Source organism: Mytilus trossulus, chromosome 11 (genome assembly GCF_036588685.1).
Source record: "Mytilus trossulus isolate FHL-02 chromosome 11, PNRI_Mtr1.1.1.hap1, whole genome shotgun sequence".
Classification (NCBI taxonomy): domain Eukaryota; kingdom Metazoa; phylum Mollusca; class Bivalvia; order Mytilida; family Mytilidae; genus Mytilus; species Mytilus trossulus.
This window is the reverse complement of record NC_086383.1, coordinates 68387677-68408669: the sequence shown is the minus strand read 5'-3', so window position 1 is coordinate 68408669 and position 20993 is coordinate 68387677. Positions and strand designations below refer to the sequence as shown.

Below are 20993 nucleotides of genomic sequence, written 5' to 3'. Positions count from 1 at the left end.
TTTGATCCTCAATGCTCTTCAACTTTGTACATGTTTGGCTTTATAATATTTTGATATGAGTGTCACTGATGAGTATTATGTAGACGAAACGTGCGTCTGGCGTACTTATATAATTATAATCCTTGTACCTTTGATAACTTTTTAAAGCTAGCTTTAGCTGCCACTTGTATGAGAGTTATATTAAATTTAATTATCTTGTCAACAATGTGTAAACAAAAACAAACATAATAGATAGAAATGTCACCAATAGGGGTACAACAGTCAACCGTGTGTTAAAAAGGAAAACAATTCACCAACGAGGTTTACATACACTTATAATTATTTGTGTTAAACCTTACAATGAACAAGTGTAACTGCAACCTACTGCTCACTGATGATATTCATGAACGAATACTTTAAGGTTAACAGGAAGTTGTTTTATCTGAAGAAACACCACAAGGTATAGTTGACTTATATAAACCCTAAAATCCTTGTAATGTAATTCCTGAGAAAAATGTGAAGAAAATGTTAAATTTTTATGTTATGTGTAAAATGATGATCAATGATGTAAGTGTTTGGCTAACGGGAAATTGTTCAATTATGAATCTGATAACGCAACACATGGTAACGCTGACTTTTATAAACCCTGCTACAAAATTTCAGAAATTGTTGTGTTAAATGTAGCTCCTGAGAAAGATGTGACAAAAAATATTCATGGGACGATCGGACTGATGGACTGACAGATTGACTGTTGGGTGGACTGATTGATGGACAGACAGAGGTCAAACAATAAACACTCACTTTTTCAAAGCAGGGTATATTAACAGGGGATTGATCTGTTGAATGCTCATCGAAGAAATGAAATACAAAAGTAACGGTTAACAGCATAGCTTATCTTTCAAACAATGAGGCTAAATTATGCACAATATTTTTCACTTCTTTTGCCTATAGTATATTTTCCCTATTTAAATGCACATTTGTGTTTACCATTTTCTATTCAAGCTATTGAACATGTCTTTGACACCTTTCGCTGACTCTGTGATTCCTGTTCTGGTTTTATTTTTGGTTTCTTTGGAATTGCCCCTTTACCTCTCGATTGTTGTGAAACTATAAGGGTGTTCAGATCAATATTCTTTAAAACTTCTTCTAAACAACGTGCACCTCTCCCAATGTTAACTAAAGCCTGAATAAGGACCCGTATTGTAGGTTTGATTAGTTGGTCTTCTCTCCACTTAAATAATACGACTCTATTCTGTTCTGCTAAGTCAGAAGGATTGTTGCTCTGTATATTTTCTAGGGCAGGAATTGATAGTCCAATTTCAGTGCCAAGTTGGAAAAACACTTGACCAATTAATGGAGCTAATTTATCTAGAATTTCATCCGTTGGAATGAAATCCAAGTAATCTGCTGGAATATCTGAAACATTATTTTATAATTATTTCTTTTTAGAATACTGCAAAGTTCATTGATCTGTGAAGATTTAATTGATATGAAATAAGCAGTACCTTGTTATAAATGTTTTCATTCTGATAATTAAGCCTATAGCCCAGTAAATAGAAAGATACCATGTTTATTTTTTTAATCAGTTTAATTGAGGTCTGGAGCTGGGTTGTCAGAAAATGACAGAGAAGTCCTTTGTTAATCAATGTGTCATTGTCATTTTGATTAGTCTCTTTTGTTACCTTTTCTTAAATCGGACTCAGACTTTTTTAAACTGAGTTTACTGTGCGTAATGTGTTGTGTTTGGATTTTTTACTTCATGGTCTAGATGTATAGGGGTATGGTTGAGATCTCAAAAACATATTTGACCTCTTGTCCTTAGCCAGGACACTCTGGTCTTTGTTAGTCATGTATGATTTTTAACTTTAGTTTCTTTTATATGTTTCTGAGTTTAGTATGACGTCCATTATTACTGAACTAGTATACATTGTTGTTAAGGGGCCAGCTGAAACCCATCGGTGACCTTCAGCGGTTTTCTGCTCTATGGTCGGGTTGTTGTCTCTTTGATACAATTCCCAATTTTCATTTTTAATTTTATTAAGTGACTGTATTTCTACTTACCTGTTTCTGCTTTGATGATTCTTCTTACCTGCAAACAAAAAATAAATATTTGCTTTTATGTATTTACAAAAAAAAAGATTAAAATCCTATTGACAACAATATTTGATGTTATATATTTACTGAAACAAACATAACAAGAGGCTGTCACAACAACAGCAAACCGGATTTATTAACATTTATTTGTATCCTGCCAATATCACAAGAACCATAACTGATGAACAGTGAAAGTGAAAATCGTCAATATCAAATTTAACCTCCATTTTGTCATCAGTATCAACATATTAAAATTTGAAAAGCTTAGGTTGAATGGTTCATGAGTAAATGCACGGACACGACTGGAAAAGCCATTTTTCAATCTTTCAAGAACCATAACTCCTGAACGGTAAAAGTCAAAATCGTCATTATTGAACTTGACCTCCATTTTGTCATCAGTAACAACATATTAAAATTTGGGAAGGTTTGGTTGAACAGTTCATGCGTAAATGCACGGACACGAATGGAAATGCCATTTTTCAATCTTTCAAGAACCATAACTCCTGAACGGTAAAAGTCAAAATCGTCATTATTGAACTTGACCTCCATTTTGTCATCAGTAACAACATATTAAAATTTGGGAAGCTTTGGTTGAACAGTTCATGCGTAAATGCAGGGACACAAATGGAAATGTATTTTGACATACGTCAGAGTTATTATGAAACGGACACTTTGTTAGCATGTTTGTAAGGCAAGTGCTGAAATCATAAATGCTAGAATACAACTTTCTCTATATTAGTCAGATTGGTTTTTAGCAGCAATTCCACCGTTGTCTTATTCCTATTCATCAATTTCAATATCATACTAGATTTCTAGGAATTCTATAACTCCCAAATTGTGCATTCAATGGCTGACATATTGTTACATACTTCAGGAGCAAGACGACAATTGTCAACAGAAAAGCAGGACTGTCTCACAGTTTCAGTGGACCTAAGTGTATTGATTGGTTCCTTTTGGTTGCTTGTACAATCTGTGATTATACTTGATACAGTTGTCAAGAATTGCTGTTTGACTTTACATTTTTTTTCTTTTCCTTTTATTTACTTTGATTAAAACCTTGGTCATGTTGGTGTCTTATAAATTTATTGGAAAATTTCAATACATTTGTCTTCAAAGAATAATAAAACTAACAGTGTTTCATTCAAAGACAAAATGAAAGAGTATTTAAAAAACTATGTACAAACTTACTTGACACAAAACATGGGTCGATATACCCATGTTGATCAGAGCTTCTGACAAAGTTTTGAAATTGGATTTAGCTTTTATCTCTTTCCACTTTGATAACAGCAAAAATTTGGCAACCTGTATATCTTTAGGATGATTGTATTCGACATCTTTCCATATCCCAAGCATTCCAAGATGTGTAACTAATTCATGCATTTTATTTGATTCGCAGTGGTTTGAAAAACGCAACAGTTCAATATCACTTGGTGTCTTGCTTAAAGCGTCATCACTTAACCCTGAAATACACAATGCAATCATGATTTTTACCTTCAAAAACATCATTAAAACATAAATTCAGATTATTCTATGATGTGCATTACTCAAACATCTAAACATGAGGAAAAGTGCTTGAAAAAATATGTAAGGGTTCCGTGGAACCCAGTTTCTCAGCTACTTTTGCTGTTAATCGCAAACTCAACAAAAATGTGGAAAAACATTAATAAAAATATTCCTCTCAATACTATATTTTGATTGTAAGAAGCTTCTGTCCAAGTTTGGTAAAAATCTAAGATAGTTTATGAATCTAAAAATTGTTTTAAAAACTTTAACTGCAGACAATGTAATGTCAACCGGAAGGCAAACTAAGTCCCTTATAAGTAAAATAAGAATAAACAAGTACAAAATGTAAACAAAATTTCCTACTAGATACTAGCTTTCGAAAATCAACATATTTTACAACACAAGTCACCATTTGAAGTACATATAGGGAAACATTAACAAACAGATGAACAGGTTTCACAACACATGTCACCATTTAAAGTACAGAGGGACACAAATACAAACAGATGAACAGGTTTCACAGCACAAGTCACCATTTAAAGTCAATAGAGGGACACGTAAACAAACAGATCAACAGGTTTCACGACACAAGTCACAATTTAAAGTACATAGAGGGACACTTAAACAAACAGATGAACAGGTTTCACAACACAAGTCACAATGTAAAGTACATAGAGGGACACTTAAACAAACAGATCAACAGGTTTCACAACACAAGTCACCATTTAAAGTACATAGACGGACAATTATACAAACAGATGAACAGGTTTCACAACACATGTCACCATTTAAAGTACATAGAGGGACACTTAAACAAACAGATCAACAGGTTTCACATCTCATGTCACCATTTAAAGTACACAGAGGGACATTTAAACAAACAGATGAACAGGTTTCACAACACAAGTCAATATTTAAAGTACATTGAGGAACAATTAAATATACAGATCAACAGGTTTCACAACACAAGTCACAAATTAAAGTACAAAGAGGGAAATTTATACAAACAGATCAACAGGTTTCACAACACATGTCACCATCTAAAGTTCATAGAGGGACACTTAAACAAACAGATGAACAGGTTTCAAAACACAAGTCACAATGTAAAGTACACAGAGGGACACTTAAACAAACAGATGAACAGGTTTCACAACACAAGTCACAATGTAAAGTACACAGAGGGACACTTATACAAACAGATCACAGGTTCCACAACACAAGTCACCATTTAAAGTACATAGAAGGACACTTATACAAACAGATGAACAGGTTTCACAACACATGTCACCATTTAAAGTACATAGAGGGACACTTATACAAACAGATGAACAGGTTTCACAACACATGTCACCATTTAAAGTACACAGAGGGACACTTATACAAACAGATCACAGGTTTCACAACACAAGTCACCATTTAAAGTACATAGAGGGACACTTATACAAACAGATGAACAGGTTTCACAAAACAAGTCACAATTTAAAGTACACAGAGGAACACTTAAACAAACAGATGAACAGGTTTTACAAAATAAGTCACAATTTAAAGTACATAGAGGGACACTTATACAAACAGATGAACAGGTTTCACAACACAAGTCACAATTTAAAGTACACAGAGGGACACAAATACAAACAGATGAACAGGTTTCACAACACATGTCACCAATTAAAGTCAATAGAGGGACACGTAAACATACAGATCAACAGGTTTCACAACACAAGTCACAATTTAAAGTACACAGAGGGACATTTATACAAACAGATCAACAGGTTTCACAACACATGTCACCATCTAAAGTACATAGAGGGACACTTAAACAAACAGATGAACAGGTTTCAAAACACAAGTCACAATGTAAAGTACACAGAGGGACACTTAAACAAACAGATCAACAGGTTTCACAACACAAGTCACAATGTAAAGTACACAGAGGGACACTTATACAAACAGATCACAGGTTTCACAACACAAGTCACCATTTAAAGTACATAGAAGGACACTTATAAAAACAGATGAACAGGTTTCACAACACAAGTCACCATTTAAAGTACATAGAGGGACACTTATACAAACAGATGAACAGGTTTCACAACACATGTCACCATTTAAAGTACATAGAGGGACACTTATACAAAAGATGAACAGGTTTCACAACACATGTCACCATTTAAAGTACATAGAGGGACACTTATACAAACAGATCACAGGTTTCACAACACAAGTCACCATTTAAAGTACACAGAAGGACACTTATACAAACAGATCAACAGGTTTCACAACACAAGTCACCATTTAAAGTTCATAGAGGGACACTTATACAAACAGATGAACAGGTTTCACAACACATGTCACCATTTAAAGTACATAGAGGGACACTTATACAAACAGATGAACAGGTTTCACAACACATGTCACCATTTAAAGTACACAGAGGGACACTTATACAAACAGATCACAGGTTTCACAACACAAGTCACCATTTAAAGTACATAGAAGGACACTTATACAAACAGATCAACAGGTTTCACAACACAAGTCACCATTTAAAGTACATAGAGGGACACTTATACAAACAGATGAACAGGTTTCACAACACATGTCACCATTTAAAGTACATAGAGGGACACTTATACAAACAGATGAACAGGTTTCACAAAACAAGTCACAATTTAAAGTACACAGAGGAACACTTAAACAAACAGATGAACAGGTTTTACAAAATAAGTCACAATTTAAAGTACATAGAGGGACACTTATACAAACAGATGAACAGGTTTCACAACACAAGTCACAATTTAAAGTACACAGAGGGACATTTATACAAACAGATGAACAGGTTTCACAACACATGTCACCAATTAAAGTCAATAGAGGGACACGTAAACATACAGATCAACAGGTTTCACAACACAAGTCACAATTTAAAGTACACAGAGGGACATTTATACAAACAGATCAACAGGTTTCACAGCACAAGTCACCATTTAAAGTCAATAGAGGGACACGTAAACAAACAGATCAACAGGTTTCACGACACAAGTCACAATTTAAAGTACATAGAGGGACACTTAAACAAACAGATAAAGAGGTTTCACAACACAAGTCACAATGTAAAGTACAAAGAGGGACACTTAAACAAACAGATCAACAGGTTTCACAACACAAGTCACCATTTAAAGTACATATAGGGACACTTATACAAACAGATGAACAGGTTTCACAAAACATGTCACCATTTAAAGTATATAAAGGGACACTTATACAATCAGATGAACAGGTTTCACAAAACAAGTCACCATTTAAAGTATATAAAGGGACACTTATACAAATAGATCAACAGGTTTCACAACACATGTCACCATCTAAAGTACATAGAGGGACATTTATACAAACATATGAACAGGTTTCACAGCACAAGTCACCATTTAAAGTACACAGAGGGACACTGAAACAAACAGATGAACAGGTTTCACAACACATGTCACCATTTAAAGTCAATAGAGGGACATGTAAACATACAGATCAACAGGTTTCACAACACAAGTCACAATTTAAAGTACACAGAGGAACACTTAAACAAACAGATGAACAGGTTTCACAACACAAGTCACAATTTAAAGTACATAGAGGGACATTTATACAAACAGATCAACAGGTTTCACAACACATGTCACCATCTTAAATACATAGAGGGACACGTATACAAACAGATGTCACCATTTAAAGTACACATATGGACACATAAACAAGCAGATCAACAGGTTTCACAACACAAGTCACCATTTAAATTACATAGAGGAACACTTATACAAACAGATGAACAGGTTCACAACACATGTCACCATCTTAAATACATAGAGGGACACATATTCAAACAGATGAACAGGTTTCACACCACAAGTCAATAATTAAAGTACATAGAAGGACATTTAAACAAACAGATGAACATGTTTCACAACACAAGTCACAATGTTAAGTACACAGAGGGACACTTAATCAAACAGATCAACATTGAGGGACACTTAAATTTACAGATCAGCAGGTTTCCCAACACAAGTCACAAATTAAAGTACATAGAGGGACACTTAAACAAACAGATCAACAGGTTTCACAACACAAGTCACAATGTAAAGTACACAGAGGGACACTTAAACAAACAGATCAACATTGAGGGACACTTAAATTTACAGATCAACAGGTTTCACAACACAATTCATAATTTAAAGTCAATAGAGGGACACGTATACACAAACACACGTTTCTACAGATTGGAATTATTATGAACACGTTTCTACAGATTGGAATTATTTTGAAGTGTTACAATATTTACCTTGACATTCCTCTTCACACTGTTCTTTTGTCTGCAGAAAAATCAATATAAAAATTATTATTTCGAATGGAATATTATAAATATGTTTTAAATGCGCATTATATTTAATTTAATTCAACTGGTATTAAACAGCCGTCATTTTGAGACAAAAATATATAATCTTTTGTTCTTCCTTTGATGTTTATCTTTCATCTGTGTTTCGATCAAGCAAGGTTATACTTACTTTTTATGTGAAAAACGTTTGATACACGAAGGAATGGAAGAACAGACACACAGATAGATTAATGAACAGAGAAAACGATTATAAATTAATTCTAAAGAATATTTTTAGGCAGCATAATTTGAACATCATGATTATAAATTGATACAAAGTCTGCAAGATAATGCTCAAGACTATAAAATAATTATATATTAACTATAATACAATCACTTGTTTGACTCTTGGATTCTTATTATATTCTATGATTAATGTGTGTATAATTTGATTATGTTACTCATTTGATTGTTTCCCTGATATGTAAAACACACCTGATCTTGATTCCAAATGCGCCAGTGTCTTCTTTTGTGTGTTTGGTTATGTTTGTCACAAATCCATCCATTGGTCTGCTTGGCTTCTTCTGCACTGATGAAGCATTTTAAATTTGAACATGAATATTCAATGTGAAATGGCGATTGTTGGCTGCGTTTTGCATGGACTGTGGAGTGGTAGAAATCTGAGATTCTTTCCATTGTTACAACCAGGCATTCTTTAACACCTGTAGCTATATCAGGTACGATTAACCCGGAGGAGGTTCTGTGAACGATGTAAAGGAGAATCTTGTTGCCCTCAACGCATACAACGATATCATGTGATTTGTCAAATGATAAACCAATAAATCCTGAGAACAGGAGTTGTCTCCCTTCATACTGCTTCACGGTCCACATGCTAAGACATGCACTGATCAGACGATTTGGTAGGGCTGGTGGTATAATAGTGCCTTTAAATAAAAACGCTAAGCATATAGCTCTCTCTGGTGTACATTCTTTGTCCATGAAGTTGGTGGTATTTCTCTCTGTAACCATACAGGGAACAAAGAAGTTTTCCACTGGTAACCGACTTCCTGTAGATGTATCATATCTACGTTGCTCTGCTAGGATATCTAAATAAATCAAGCTGTTAAATATGAACTCTTTGTATGGCAATATTGCACTGAAATCTTTTTGCTCCCAGATTAGAAAGAGGTCTTCCCGTCTTATGGTCCCATATTTTGACATTCTTTTAAAAGTTTCATGAATTTTCTTTTCCTCTGGCCAAAATACTTTATCTGCAAAATATAAAAAACATAAAAAACGCTTTAAAAAGAGGATGTTTTGGTTTGATTGCCAATGTAACAACTATCCACCAGAGACCAACCAACTTGAATGCAACTAAGGATAAATATGTAATTAATCAATGTTCACTTGAAAGCAAATTTAATCTTGTTTTAAGCAAAATATGAAGGATCTCATAACCTTCATAATTTAGAATGACATAAATACCTGTCACAAAGGATCTTATAACCTTCATAATTTGGAATGACATAAATACCTGTCACAAAGGATCTCATAACCTTCATAATTTGGAATGACATAAATACCTGTCACAAAGGACCTCATAACCTTCATAATTTAGAATGACATAAATACCTGTCACAAAGGATCTCATAACCTTCATAATTTGGAATGACATAAATACCTGTCACAAAGGATCTCATAACCTTCATAATTTAGAATGACATAAATACCTGTCACAAAGGATCTCATAACCTTCATTATTTGGAATGACATAAATACCTGTCACAAAGGACCTCATAACCTTCATAATTTGCAATGACATGAATACCTGTCACAAATCAAAACCTCCGCGATAAGTATTCACATAAAGGAACTCATAACCTCTTTAATAAGTATGGAGATAAATAAGTGTCATAAAGGCCCCTAACCTTCATAATAAGTATTGACATAAATACCTATCACAAAGGACTTCATAACCTTCATACTAAGTAGTGATATTATTACCTACCACAAAGGACTTCATAACCTTCATACTAAGTAGTGATATACATACCTGTCACAAAAGACCTCATAACCTCCACCATGAGCAAGGGGTTGATGATTACGAAATCTTTAAGCTGTGGAGTATCAAAGTACACAATCTTCCCCAAGGAGTGGTGGAAATTTAGGAAATCTTTGAGTTGGTCAGGGGACAGTACAGACACCTTGCTTATAGCATTCAATTCTTCTACATCCTTCAATGACAAGATTTGTTTTCCTTCTGCCACTAGCTCTGCTATCTCGAGTTCAAGGGGAACACAAGCGTTGGGCATCTTCTCCCCCCAACAAGGATGTTCAAACGTAAGTTCTGTGATGGCTTTCTTCAGGACTTCAATTTCTGTATCTGTGTTATCCCTTGCATTGACAAATATCCGTTGTGTTAGGACAAGATGGTTTCGTCCCTCGTGGTCCTTAAACAATTCCTCTACTCCATTGTACAACTCCTCACGCCTGGACTCCACATCCTCCTTCAAAGTGATAATTTACGATATGACATTATCAATTTTTAAAATTACATTTTTTTTTAAAAAGTCGATGATAGTAAAGTAAAAAGAGTAAAAAATAGTAAAAGAATTTTACAAACAATGCATGCTTTTTAAATATTTTTATAGAATACAGTGTTTTACAAGATAAAAGACAAAACTTGCATCTTACTCCTATATTCTATTTTAAGCCATTTCGGCAATCTTTTAAAACTAATTGCCGTAATGATGATTGCGGCCAAGTTTGATAAATGTGGACCAGAAGTATTTTCTGTTTTGTATATCTGGCCATATTGATCAGTTTTGCTCATTAAAGTTTTTCTTGATCTGTTACTGTTAATTGATAATAGGCCAAAATGAGAGAAATGTGAAAAAAACTCATCATTAAGGGGGATTTTTCCAATAAGGAGTCCACTGTCGTTTCTGGCCATAGTACCTTATTTGTAGATATAAAAGAAGATGATTGCCAATAAGACAACTCTCCACTAGAGACCAAATGATACCGAAATTAACAACTATAGGTCACGGATGAGCAAAGCCCCTACCACATAGTCAGCTATAAAAGGCCGCGAAATGGCAACGTAACACAATTCAAACGAGAAAACTAGCGGCCTTATTTATGTAAAAAATGAACGAAAAACAAATATGTAACACATAAACAAACGACAACCACTGAATAGCAGGCACCTGACTTGGGATAGGCACATATATACAGAATAAAGCGGGGTTAAACATGATAGTGGGATCCCAACCCTCCCCTAACATGGGACAGGGGTGTAACAGTACAACATAGAGATGAACTATTAAAGTCAGTTGAAAAAGGCTTAACCCATCAGATAGATACAAATACTACAAATACAAGTGGACGTGGCCAGATACTTGTACATCCCAACAACAAAGAGACACCAAGTACGGATCTCAGAGTACTCAAAGCCACTAACAACTAATAAAAAATCATGCATCTAAGACTAAATTATCAATCAATACACATCCAACATCCAATGGATTTAGTTTGAAGACGTCATAAACAGTCAGAGAAAAACAGGACCTTGTACAATGCCAAGATACAGGCATGGACAGACTGTAGATCCATGAATGTGTATATGTATATGAAATAATATTTAGTTTGCTTTTAATTTACTGATAAACAAGAATGTGTCCAAAGTACACGGATGCCCCACTCGCATTATCATTTTCCATGTTCAATGGACCGTGAAATTGGGTAAAAAATCTAATTTGGCCTTAAAAGTAAATTGATATACCAAAAGGGAACATGTGTACTAAGTTTCCAGTTGATTGGACTTTAACTTCATTGAAAACTACCTTGACCAAAAACTTTAACCTGAAACTCACACTTTTAGTTTCTATGTTCAGTGGACCATGCAAATGGGGTCAAAAGATTAATTTTGTTTTAAAATAAGAAAGATCATATCATAAGGAACATGTGTACTAAGTTTCAAGTTGATTGGACTTTAGCTTCTTCAAAAACTACCTTGACCAAAAATTTAACTTGAAATGGGACGGATGGATGCACAGACGGAAGGACGCACGTAAGGACGCACAGACCAGAAAACATAATGCCCTTCTACTATCGTAGGTGGGGCATAAAAAATCAATATTAATACCAATAAAAACAATATTCAATGATCTAATTACAGTGTTGAATTGGTAACCTTTTAGAATAAGTTTATTTAAAAGGATCGATAAGTTTACCAGGATCGTTTCTATATTTCAGGGCACAGTAAACAACATTTCAGTAAAAATGAGGATGTGCTATCCCGTTTGAAATAAGTTTTCTACAGGTTCAACCAAACTTTAGAACTGAATCTTTATATTTAGGAAGAATTTAGTTAAGGTTTTAAGTAATTTGTGGTAACGAAATCCCTGACTTGTTAATTTACCAGAAATACATTGATTACGTCCGTTAAAATAAAAAAATGTCACAACAGATACGGGCATAGCGAGCGAGTTGTGAAATATAAACACTGTAAGATGGTGCCAAAGGATCATCACCATCCAAAATGGGAAAATAAACAATAGAGAACGAAAATCGTCCCTTTTGATGTAAATTTTAGTGTGGAGTTTCCCATTTAAAACAGAAATACCTGTATCTAGGAAAGGACAGTTATTACTGTTTAAATTTGATTTATTTAAAGTAGGTTCCTTTGGGTAAATTGCGGAAGTATATTGAGAAAATTCTTGATTATTTAACGAAAAAATATCATCAAGATAACGGTAAGTATTGTTGAATTTATTAATTAAATGCATTTGAGACGAGTTTTTACTGAGTTTTGTCATAAGCTGTGATTCATATTTGGCAAAACTTTTAGGAATTTCGGTCCTCAATGCTCAACTTTGTATTGTATTTGGCCTTTTTAACTTTATGGATTCAAGCGTCACTGATGAGTTTTTTGTAGACGGAACCCGCGTCTGATGTAAATAGAAAATGTAATCCTGGTATCTATGATGAGTTTATTCATAACAGTACAAAAACATGTCTGCTATTAAAGGGGTGCAATTAGTGCCCATAGGAATACCTACAACATGTCAATAAACTTTGTTGCCGAAACGTACATAAATATTATCAAAGAGAAAATTAACAGCTTCAATCATCCCATCACACCTCCAGTAAGTATATCTAGCATATTTACCTTTCTTTTATTTAATGATCATTTTACCTTGTTTATGTATATTTCTATCTATTTTAGTTTTTAAGATATAAGGCAATAATGCAAAAAAAAAAAAGGCAAACAAAATCATCCTTGTTACAATTAATTAAGAACTACAAATATAACTGGACACGAAAGATTGACTTGATCAGCCTCCTGTTATATCTAAATTATATTACTTGATCAGCCTCCTGTTATATCTAAATTATATTACTTGATCAGCCTCCTGTTATATCTAAATTATATTACTTGATCAGCCTCCTGTTATATCTAAATTGTATTACTTGATCAGCCTCCTGTTATATCTAAATTATATTACTTACCACTGGTATTTTGTCTTTATGGGTGGCAACAAATAAGATCTTTGGAATGCCTACATATACCACCTTACAATAAGTTAGGATTGAGTTAACCCAATGTTGAAGGAATACTGAAATATAAAAACAATATGAAAAAATAAAATAAAAGTTTAATAAAATAAAAAACTGGTATGTCATAATTGATAGTGATAAAAACCAAAGAAATACATTTTATTAGGGAGCAAATTGACAGATAATTTATTTTTGATGACGGAAATCCATTTGAAATAAAATACACCGACTATCCCCTGCATAGCACATATTTCACCTTTGCAAGGTCCAGTGGCAGTTACTTCAAAAAAATAACCTTTTTTTGTTCTTTTTACTCTACAAAAAAATTAAGAAAACACAGACATGACAGACTTGACTGGAAATGTTAAGCTATTTAGATATATTTAATATTTCAAATGGGCATGAATGCTTGAAAATAATTAATCGGCACTGATTTTGGAAATTATCTACGATACTACTGAGATATACTTAATATAAATTTCATAAAAAATCTGACAAGAATTGAACACATGAGATCACTAACAATAACTGTTTAGAAAATAACTAATCAGCACTCATTTCTTGTCTATTATTAATATAATTTTGCAATATATGTCATTTATTCAGTTTTAATGATTTTTTGTATCACTAGTATTGTTTTTGTATGTGCAGCCCTATTTATAATCAATGAATGATTTTTTTCATGAAAATCCGAAATTCCAAGTTTCCTTTGAACAACATCAACATGAACAACACGTACAGATAACAAAGCTATGGTAACTATTAAATGGGACAACATAAACATGATCAACACAGATAAAAAAGCTATGGTAACTATTCAATGGGACAGTACACTTTGCAAAAATTTAAATCACAGGTAAATTCCAACTGATTATTGGGAAAACTATCATTGTCTTCACAATATTAAAGTAAGTATTGGCACAGTAACCTGGAAGCCTTGTTTTTACTAATGATAAAGTAAATGCTTTTTTAACATAATAAACAATGAATGATGTTCAATATGAGTCTTTGTATTGTAACTAACACACAATACCTGCTGGTGTTGGTGTCATGTGCTGCCCTGGAAAACACAGAACATCTGGAACTAGTTCATGTAATCCTTTGCTTCCGTCAAAAACCACAAGAAACAAAGCTCTGAACGTCATGAAGGTTTGATGTGTGGTATAGTAAACATACTGTCCACCAAAGTCCCAAAAAATCAGTCTTCCTACTTTCATCTTGTAGTTTCCACTTTTAAGGACTTTTTCCATTCTCTTTCTTATTTCTTCTTTTGTCATTTTCGATTTCATGTGTGTCTTTAACTCTGGTATTCTCTTGGACACACTGTCAGATTCTTGAGGTGACAAAGGTTTGGCTGCTAGAGGCTGTTGGGAGGGACCAGCGGTCATCACTTTACTATCACTTCTAACAAGGTTTGAATCTGGTAAATGTGGTTTCTTTGGTGTTTTTTCTTCTTTTCTTTCGTCCTCTTCTACTGAAGTCATCAACACCTTATTGTAAACCACATCTAAAGCGTCATACGTTTCTGTAAAATAATATATATCACTTGAATAGATAATATTCAAAAAAAAATTATTTTGGTTTAACATTGTGCTGTTGTTATACTGATACCATCAAAAGACATACTCAAAGCCAATAGCATTGAATGATTTTTAGCAAAACCGTAACATATGCCTCAACAGAATAAATAAGGTCCCTATATGTATATGTCGTACTGTCTTTTTAGCAAAGACAAAAACTACCATTTTGTCTGTTTTATTCCTGTGTTTTAACTTTGAGCAGGAAATTCAGGAATGAATTTGAAGCTAGAAGCCTCAGGTATGATTTAAGTTCAGTTTAAGAAGAAGAAATATTTAAAAAAAATTACAGACAGAACGGCAGTAGATAAACAGACGATAAACTCCAAGTTTATAGCTAACACGCATTCTGTGAGTATTGCATGTCAATACATAGTCCCCTACCAGTTTAAAATTCATTGTATTGTAACAAAATTCTAACTTGATCTATAACTTGTCATAATGTAAACTATTTAACAAATATCAAGTCAATAAGTCCAAGGACCATTTATTAATCTGCGCTCAATCATTAGACTGGAAAACAAATTAAACTTAATCTGTAACTTGTCATGATAAAACTATATACCAATTAACAAATCAATACCTTCAAGCATGACGAAAATTAGTGCTGAAAACTGATTATTTGAGTGAATTTTGTAAGTCAAAGGACCATAACTCTGCAAAAAATCTTCAGACCAGAACAAAATTCAAACTTGATTTGTAACTTGTCATGATAAAACTATACACCAAATAGCCAATCAATATATTCAAGCATGGAGTAGATAAATGGAGGAATGTACCCATGGGACACAGATGATGCCCCTGCTTGCATATAACGTTTGAAAGGGATATACCTCAAGAACTGTAAAAGTGACGCTACCCAAATTTGTACTTGATCTGAGTTTTATGGTAATAAGCATTGTGCATAAGTTTCATAACATTTGGAGGCAAACTAAAGTTTAACTGAGAACAGACACATATATTTCAGGAATTTTTCCAATTGTCAAAGGGGCACAACTCTAGAACGGTAAAAGTGATGTCACCAAAATGAAAACTTGATCTGTGTTTTGTGGTAATAAGCATTGTGTATATAAAGTTTCATAACATTTGGTTAAGGCCAGCTAAGTAAGAGAACAGAAATCAATTTTGGGTAGTACGCACGTACAGATGTACAAGGGTAAAACTTAATGCCCCCTTCACAACGACTGGGGCATAAAAAGTGTGGAAAACTGATTTGCCGGACTGACAGATGGACAGACAGACGAACAGACTGCAACTTGAAGTTCCCTTCGACTCCGTCGGTAGGGTACTAATAAAGAGCTTTGCAATGAGTACATTATAGTATATCCTTTTGAACTTGCTGTAAGAATCAAATATTATATGCAGAAGTTTTTTTTTTTTTTATCAGAAGTCAGTATAACGGCCTGTAGAAAAAAAAATGCACAACAATATCTTAAGCCAGTTAAGGCATATAAAAATTGCCAAAAATATGACCATTAACATGATAAAAGGACAATATCTCTGAATATCAGAATAGAATTTTGTTTAAATCATAAGAGAAACTGCATTCAGCAATCCCAACAACAGTGTTAAGTTCGTATTACAGGTTTTTTCTATGTCTTTGTCTTTTCAAGTTTTAAAGATTACCTGATTCTGAAGCTAATAGAGAGGTGGAAGATACCAAAGAGGTATTCAAATATAAATGAAAAGTTTTAATGTTGTAGATTTTCTTACCTGGATCAATATAAATCCAGCTTCTAGTCTCCACATCAAGGCCACAGCGACCTTCTAGTAGGGAAATCCCATCGGTAGGATGTCTTCCTTCTGGGACGACATCACCAGCTAAGAGCTTGACAAGACTCGATTTTCCGACCGCGAACTGGCCTGTTACCATACAGCGCATATCATAGGAAACATACGTTCCACTGCCAAGTAACCTGTTTAACATGGCGGACTTAGTCTGTGTGTGGATTGGATCTGTAATTATAACTTTTTCTATAAAAAGTCTAAGTTTAATATAGATTTGTTAACCAATTTAAAAGTTTGTTTTCAATATTTTTCATTAACAAATCATTAAAAGTCTATGTCAAACATGGATTGATTGTTGTTTGTGTAACGTCCAGTTCTCTATAAGGTCACATGAATGAATAATCATTGGTGAAAATCCCAAGTGTCTACCACTTACGGTTTCTCATTTAGAGTGGCCAAACGACTTTGTTTTAATTTTCAAAGGGGCATAACCCAACCAAGGAGTCTTTGAATCTTTTCGGTTTAAAAAAATCAAAGTCACAGGGTGAGTTCTTGAACAAATTCCACTCATCGGTTTTGGTCTTCCTATGACAGTTCAGGCATTTATTTACTAACAAGATTTTTTGTTTGGGTTTTGGGCAGATAACTCTGGACTGACAACATTTTGAGACTCAAAGGGTGAGACCCAAAAAACTATTTGTGATAACATTATTAAGTGTGAACCTGATTGTGATGTCTTATGGTTACGGAGGGAAATTGTGTCAAAGTTTGGCAGCAGAATAATAACTATAAGAAGAAATACAGTAAGGTATTTCCCTTTTGGAAAAGCATTATCAATATTAAATCTTATAGTCAATTCTAATAATCAATGTTAAAATCTACTGGAATTATTCGGTGAAAACTCTTAAAAAAATTGACGATTGACTTGTATTAACCTGACTTTATATATGCACAATTGAATACAAGAAGTGGCGGGAACCAGGTGTAAAGTGTGTCAAGCCTTAAACTTGTATGACAGTAGTCACAATTGAATACAAGTGGAGGGGACCAGGTGTCAAGTGTGTCAAGCCTCAAACTTGTATGACAGTGATCACAATAGAATACAAGTGGAGAGAACCAGGTGTCGAGTGTGTCAAGCCTTAAACTTGTATGACAGTAATCACAATTGAATACAAGAAGTGGAAGGAAACCAGGTGTCAAGTGTGTCAAGCCCCAAACTTGAATGACAGTAGTCACAATTGAATATAAGAAATGGAGGGAACCAGGTGTCACGTGTGTCAAGCCTCAAACTTGTATGCCAGTAATCACAATTGAATACAAGAAGTGGCGGGAACCAGGTGTAAAGTGTGTCAAGCTTCAAACTTGTATGACAGTAGTCACAATTGAATAAAAGAAGTGGAGGAAACCAGGTGTCAAGTGTGTCAAGCCTCAAACCTGTATGACAGTAGTCACAATTAAATACAAGAAGTGGCGGGAACCAGGTGTCAAGTGTGTCAAGCCTTAAACTCGTATGACAGTAATCACAATTGAATACAAGAAGTGTGGGGAACCAGGTGTCAAGTGTGTCAAGCCTCAAACTTGTATGACAGAAATCACAATTCCATTTAATGATGTATCTATGGAGTCAATGCCTCCAAACTTACATCATGTACATAGATGTTAATTAATACGTCTTGCACAAACAAACACATTTGTTTGTTTATTTATACATATGTGGCCGACAAAAAAGATGCTTCTCTAATTAATTTTGACTTTTACTTTCAATTCTGCAAATTGGTCAAAGCGTTTTTGAGTTTATGTTCGACATGTTGACGACGGACGGACAGACGGACAACGGTATACCATAATACGTCTCGTAAACTGGCGTATACAAAGAATCATCTAGTGTTGTGTTTCTAAAGTCGATCAGTATAGTGACTATCAAACTTACTTAAGCAGAAAACTGAATAATCGCTGGAGACAGAAATTTTGCCGGAAAAGCAATCCCTACGTCTTGCTTTCTGTGACTGAGACTAAAGCTCTTAAGATAGTTATCTAACTTAAGTATGCATTAAATTTTCAATTTTTTAGCATATGATATAACACAAGTAACTTATACCGGTCCTAGGTAAAACGTAAAGATTAAATCATTTTTTAAATATTCTAAGGACAACATTTGTTTTCCTTAAAATCCAGTTCAATACAAAATTATGCTGATGGCAAAAAGTCTGTTTTCATTTATTTTTTTAGTACCTAAACTAGGCCGTTAGTTTTATGGTTTAATTGTTTTACAATTGTCATTACGTGGCCTTTTATAGCTGACTATGCGGTATGGGCTTTGGTCATTGTTGTAGGCTGTATTGCACAGTGATCTATAGTTGTTAATTTCTGTGTCATTTGTTCTCTGTGGAGAGTTGTCTCATTTACAATCATATCACATCTTCTTTTAGTATTAACTGCATCACATTCTTTATGTGCCTGTCCCAAGTTAGATACATGTAGTTCGGTGTCAGTATGTTGTCTATACAATACCTAACTTTTAATTTTTTTGAGGGAAAAAAATGCTAGTAAAGTAGAATATTGCTTGCAATGTCAGAGTACGAATAAACATGAATATAGCATCCTATAGAAGACCATATTATTTGATGGTACTTACTATGTCATGTATTTCATCTATTGGAAAGCTGCTAACGCTAAAGGTCCATAATTTGTTATTATCATTTATAGTGACTAATCTCAGGGAAAGCTGGTAACCCTGTAGGTCCATAGTTTGTTATTATCATTTATAGTGACTAATCTCAGGGAAAGCTGCTAACGTTAGTTTGTTATTATCATGTATAGTGACTAATCTCATCAATACATTGAAGTTGATTGCAGGACATAGTACAAAAACATGTTATTCCGCAATTCTTAGAGTATAACATACAAGATTGCACATGCTGAAATGTCTCGCCTTCTTTACTAACCACTGATTTTATGTTGATAGTCCTAATTATAAAGCTTCACTACAAGTAACTCATACACTTAACATGATCCAAGAAAATGAGGTCTAGGTCAGATAAACCAAACGGGAAATACATGTACACCTTACAATCATTCAATAAACCAAACAAAGTTGACCTATTGCTTATAGTTTCTAAGAAACAGTCTTAACCAAGAAAACTTAACATTGACCAATGAACCATGAAAATGAGGTCTAGGTCAGATGAACCATGCCAGACAGACATACATCTTACAATCAATGTATGCATTAAATATAGTTGACCTATTGCTTATAGTATCTAAGAAACAAACTTAACCATGAAAACTTTACATTGACCAATGTTATGAACCATGAAATTGAGGTCAAGGTCAGATGATGCCTGCCAGACAGACATATACACCTTACAATCCTTCCATACAATAAATATAGTTGATCTATTACTTATAGTTGAATAAAAACAGACCAAAACACAAAAACTTAACACTGAGAAATGAACCGTGAATATGAGGTCAAGGTCAAATAAAACCTGCGAGACTGACACGAACATCATAAACTATTTCCATACACCAAATATACTAATAGTTGACCTATTGTATATAGTATTAGAAAGAAAAAACAAACTCAAAACCTTAACTTTGACCACAGAACCATGAAAATGAGGTCAAGGTCAGATTACATCTACCAGTTGGACATGTACACCTTACAATCATTCCATATACCAAATATAGTAGACCTACTGCTTATAGTATCTGATATATGGACTTGACCACGAAAACGTAACCTTGTTCACTGATCCTTAAAATGAGATCGGGGTCAAATGAAAATTGTCTGACATGCATGAAGACCTTGCAAGGTATGCACCTCCTAAATATAGTTATCTTATTACTCATAATAAGAAAGAAATTAACATTACAAAAAATGTTTACTTTTTTTTCAAGTAGTCACTTAACGGAAACTTCGTCACATGAGGCATATATATACAAAGTATGAAGCATCCAGGTCTTCTAGCTTCTAAAATATAAAGCTTTTAAGAAGTTAGCTAACGCTGCCGCCGTAGGATCACTATACCTATGTCGAGCTTTCTGTGACAAAAGTCGCAGGCTCGACAATAAATTACCTTCTATCCCTTGTCCAGTAGTCACACCTGAAGATTTCTCTGACATGACAGTCTAAAAAATTAGGAATATGCAATGTTAATATATCTTCACTCATGTCACTAATA

The 20993-nt window shown here is 34.0% G+C and overlaps 2 protein-coding genes across 2 annotated transcripts in view; both read right to left on the bottom strand.

Moving 5' to 3' along the window:
• LOC134691488 (uncharacterized) overlaps window positions 1-20993 on the bottom strand; it is a 277122-nt gene that overhangs the window by 251364 nt on the left and 4765 nt on the right. The gene's annotated exons all lie outside the window — the stretch shown is intronic.
• On the bottom strand, window positions 513-20953 carry LOC134691470 (uncharacterized). The gene is made up of 10 exons (XM_063552017.1): window positions 20889-20953; window positions 16795-17037; window positions 14538-15029; window positions 13457-13563; window positions 9996-10449; window positions 8438-9213; window positions 7910-7940; window positions 3262-3533; window positions 2041-2068; window positions 513-1395 (listed from the first exon to the last, which is right to left on the bottom strand). The coding sequence occupies exons 1-10, from the start codon at window positions 20932-20934 to the stop codon at window positions 977-979; spliced, it is 2868 nt and encodes a 955-aa protein (XP_063408087.1). The 5' UTR covers window positions 20935-20953; the 3' UTR covers window positions 513-976.

What these genes read in the sequence shown, in the direction of transcription:
- LOC134691470 (XM_063552017.1), bottom strand. Translation starts at nt 20,934, where the DNA reads ATGTCAGAGAAATCTTCAGGTGTGACTACTGGACAAGGGATAGAAG. An exon ending in ATAAAGACAAAATACCAGTG is followed by an intron (nt 10,450 to 13,456) that starts GTAAGTAATATA and finishes ATCACTTTGAAG; the next exon opens with GAGGATGTGGAGTCCAGGCG. An exon ending in GTGTGAAGAGGAATGTCAAG is followed by an intron (nt 3,534 to 7,909) that starts GTAAATATTGTA and finishes TGTGTATTTCAG; the next exon opens with GGTTAAGTGATGACGCTTTA.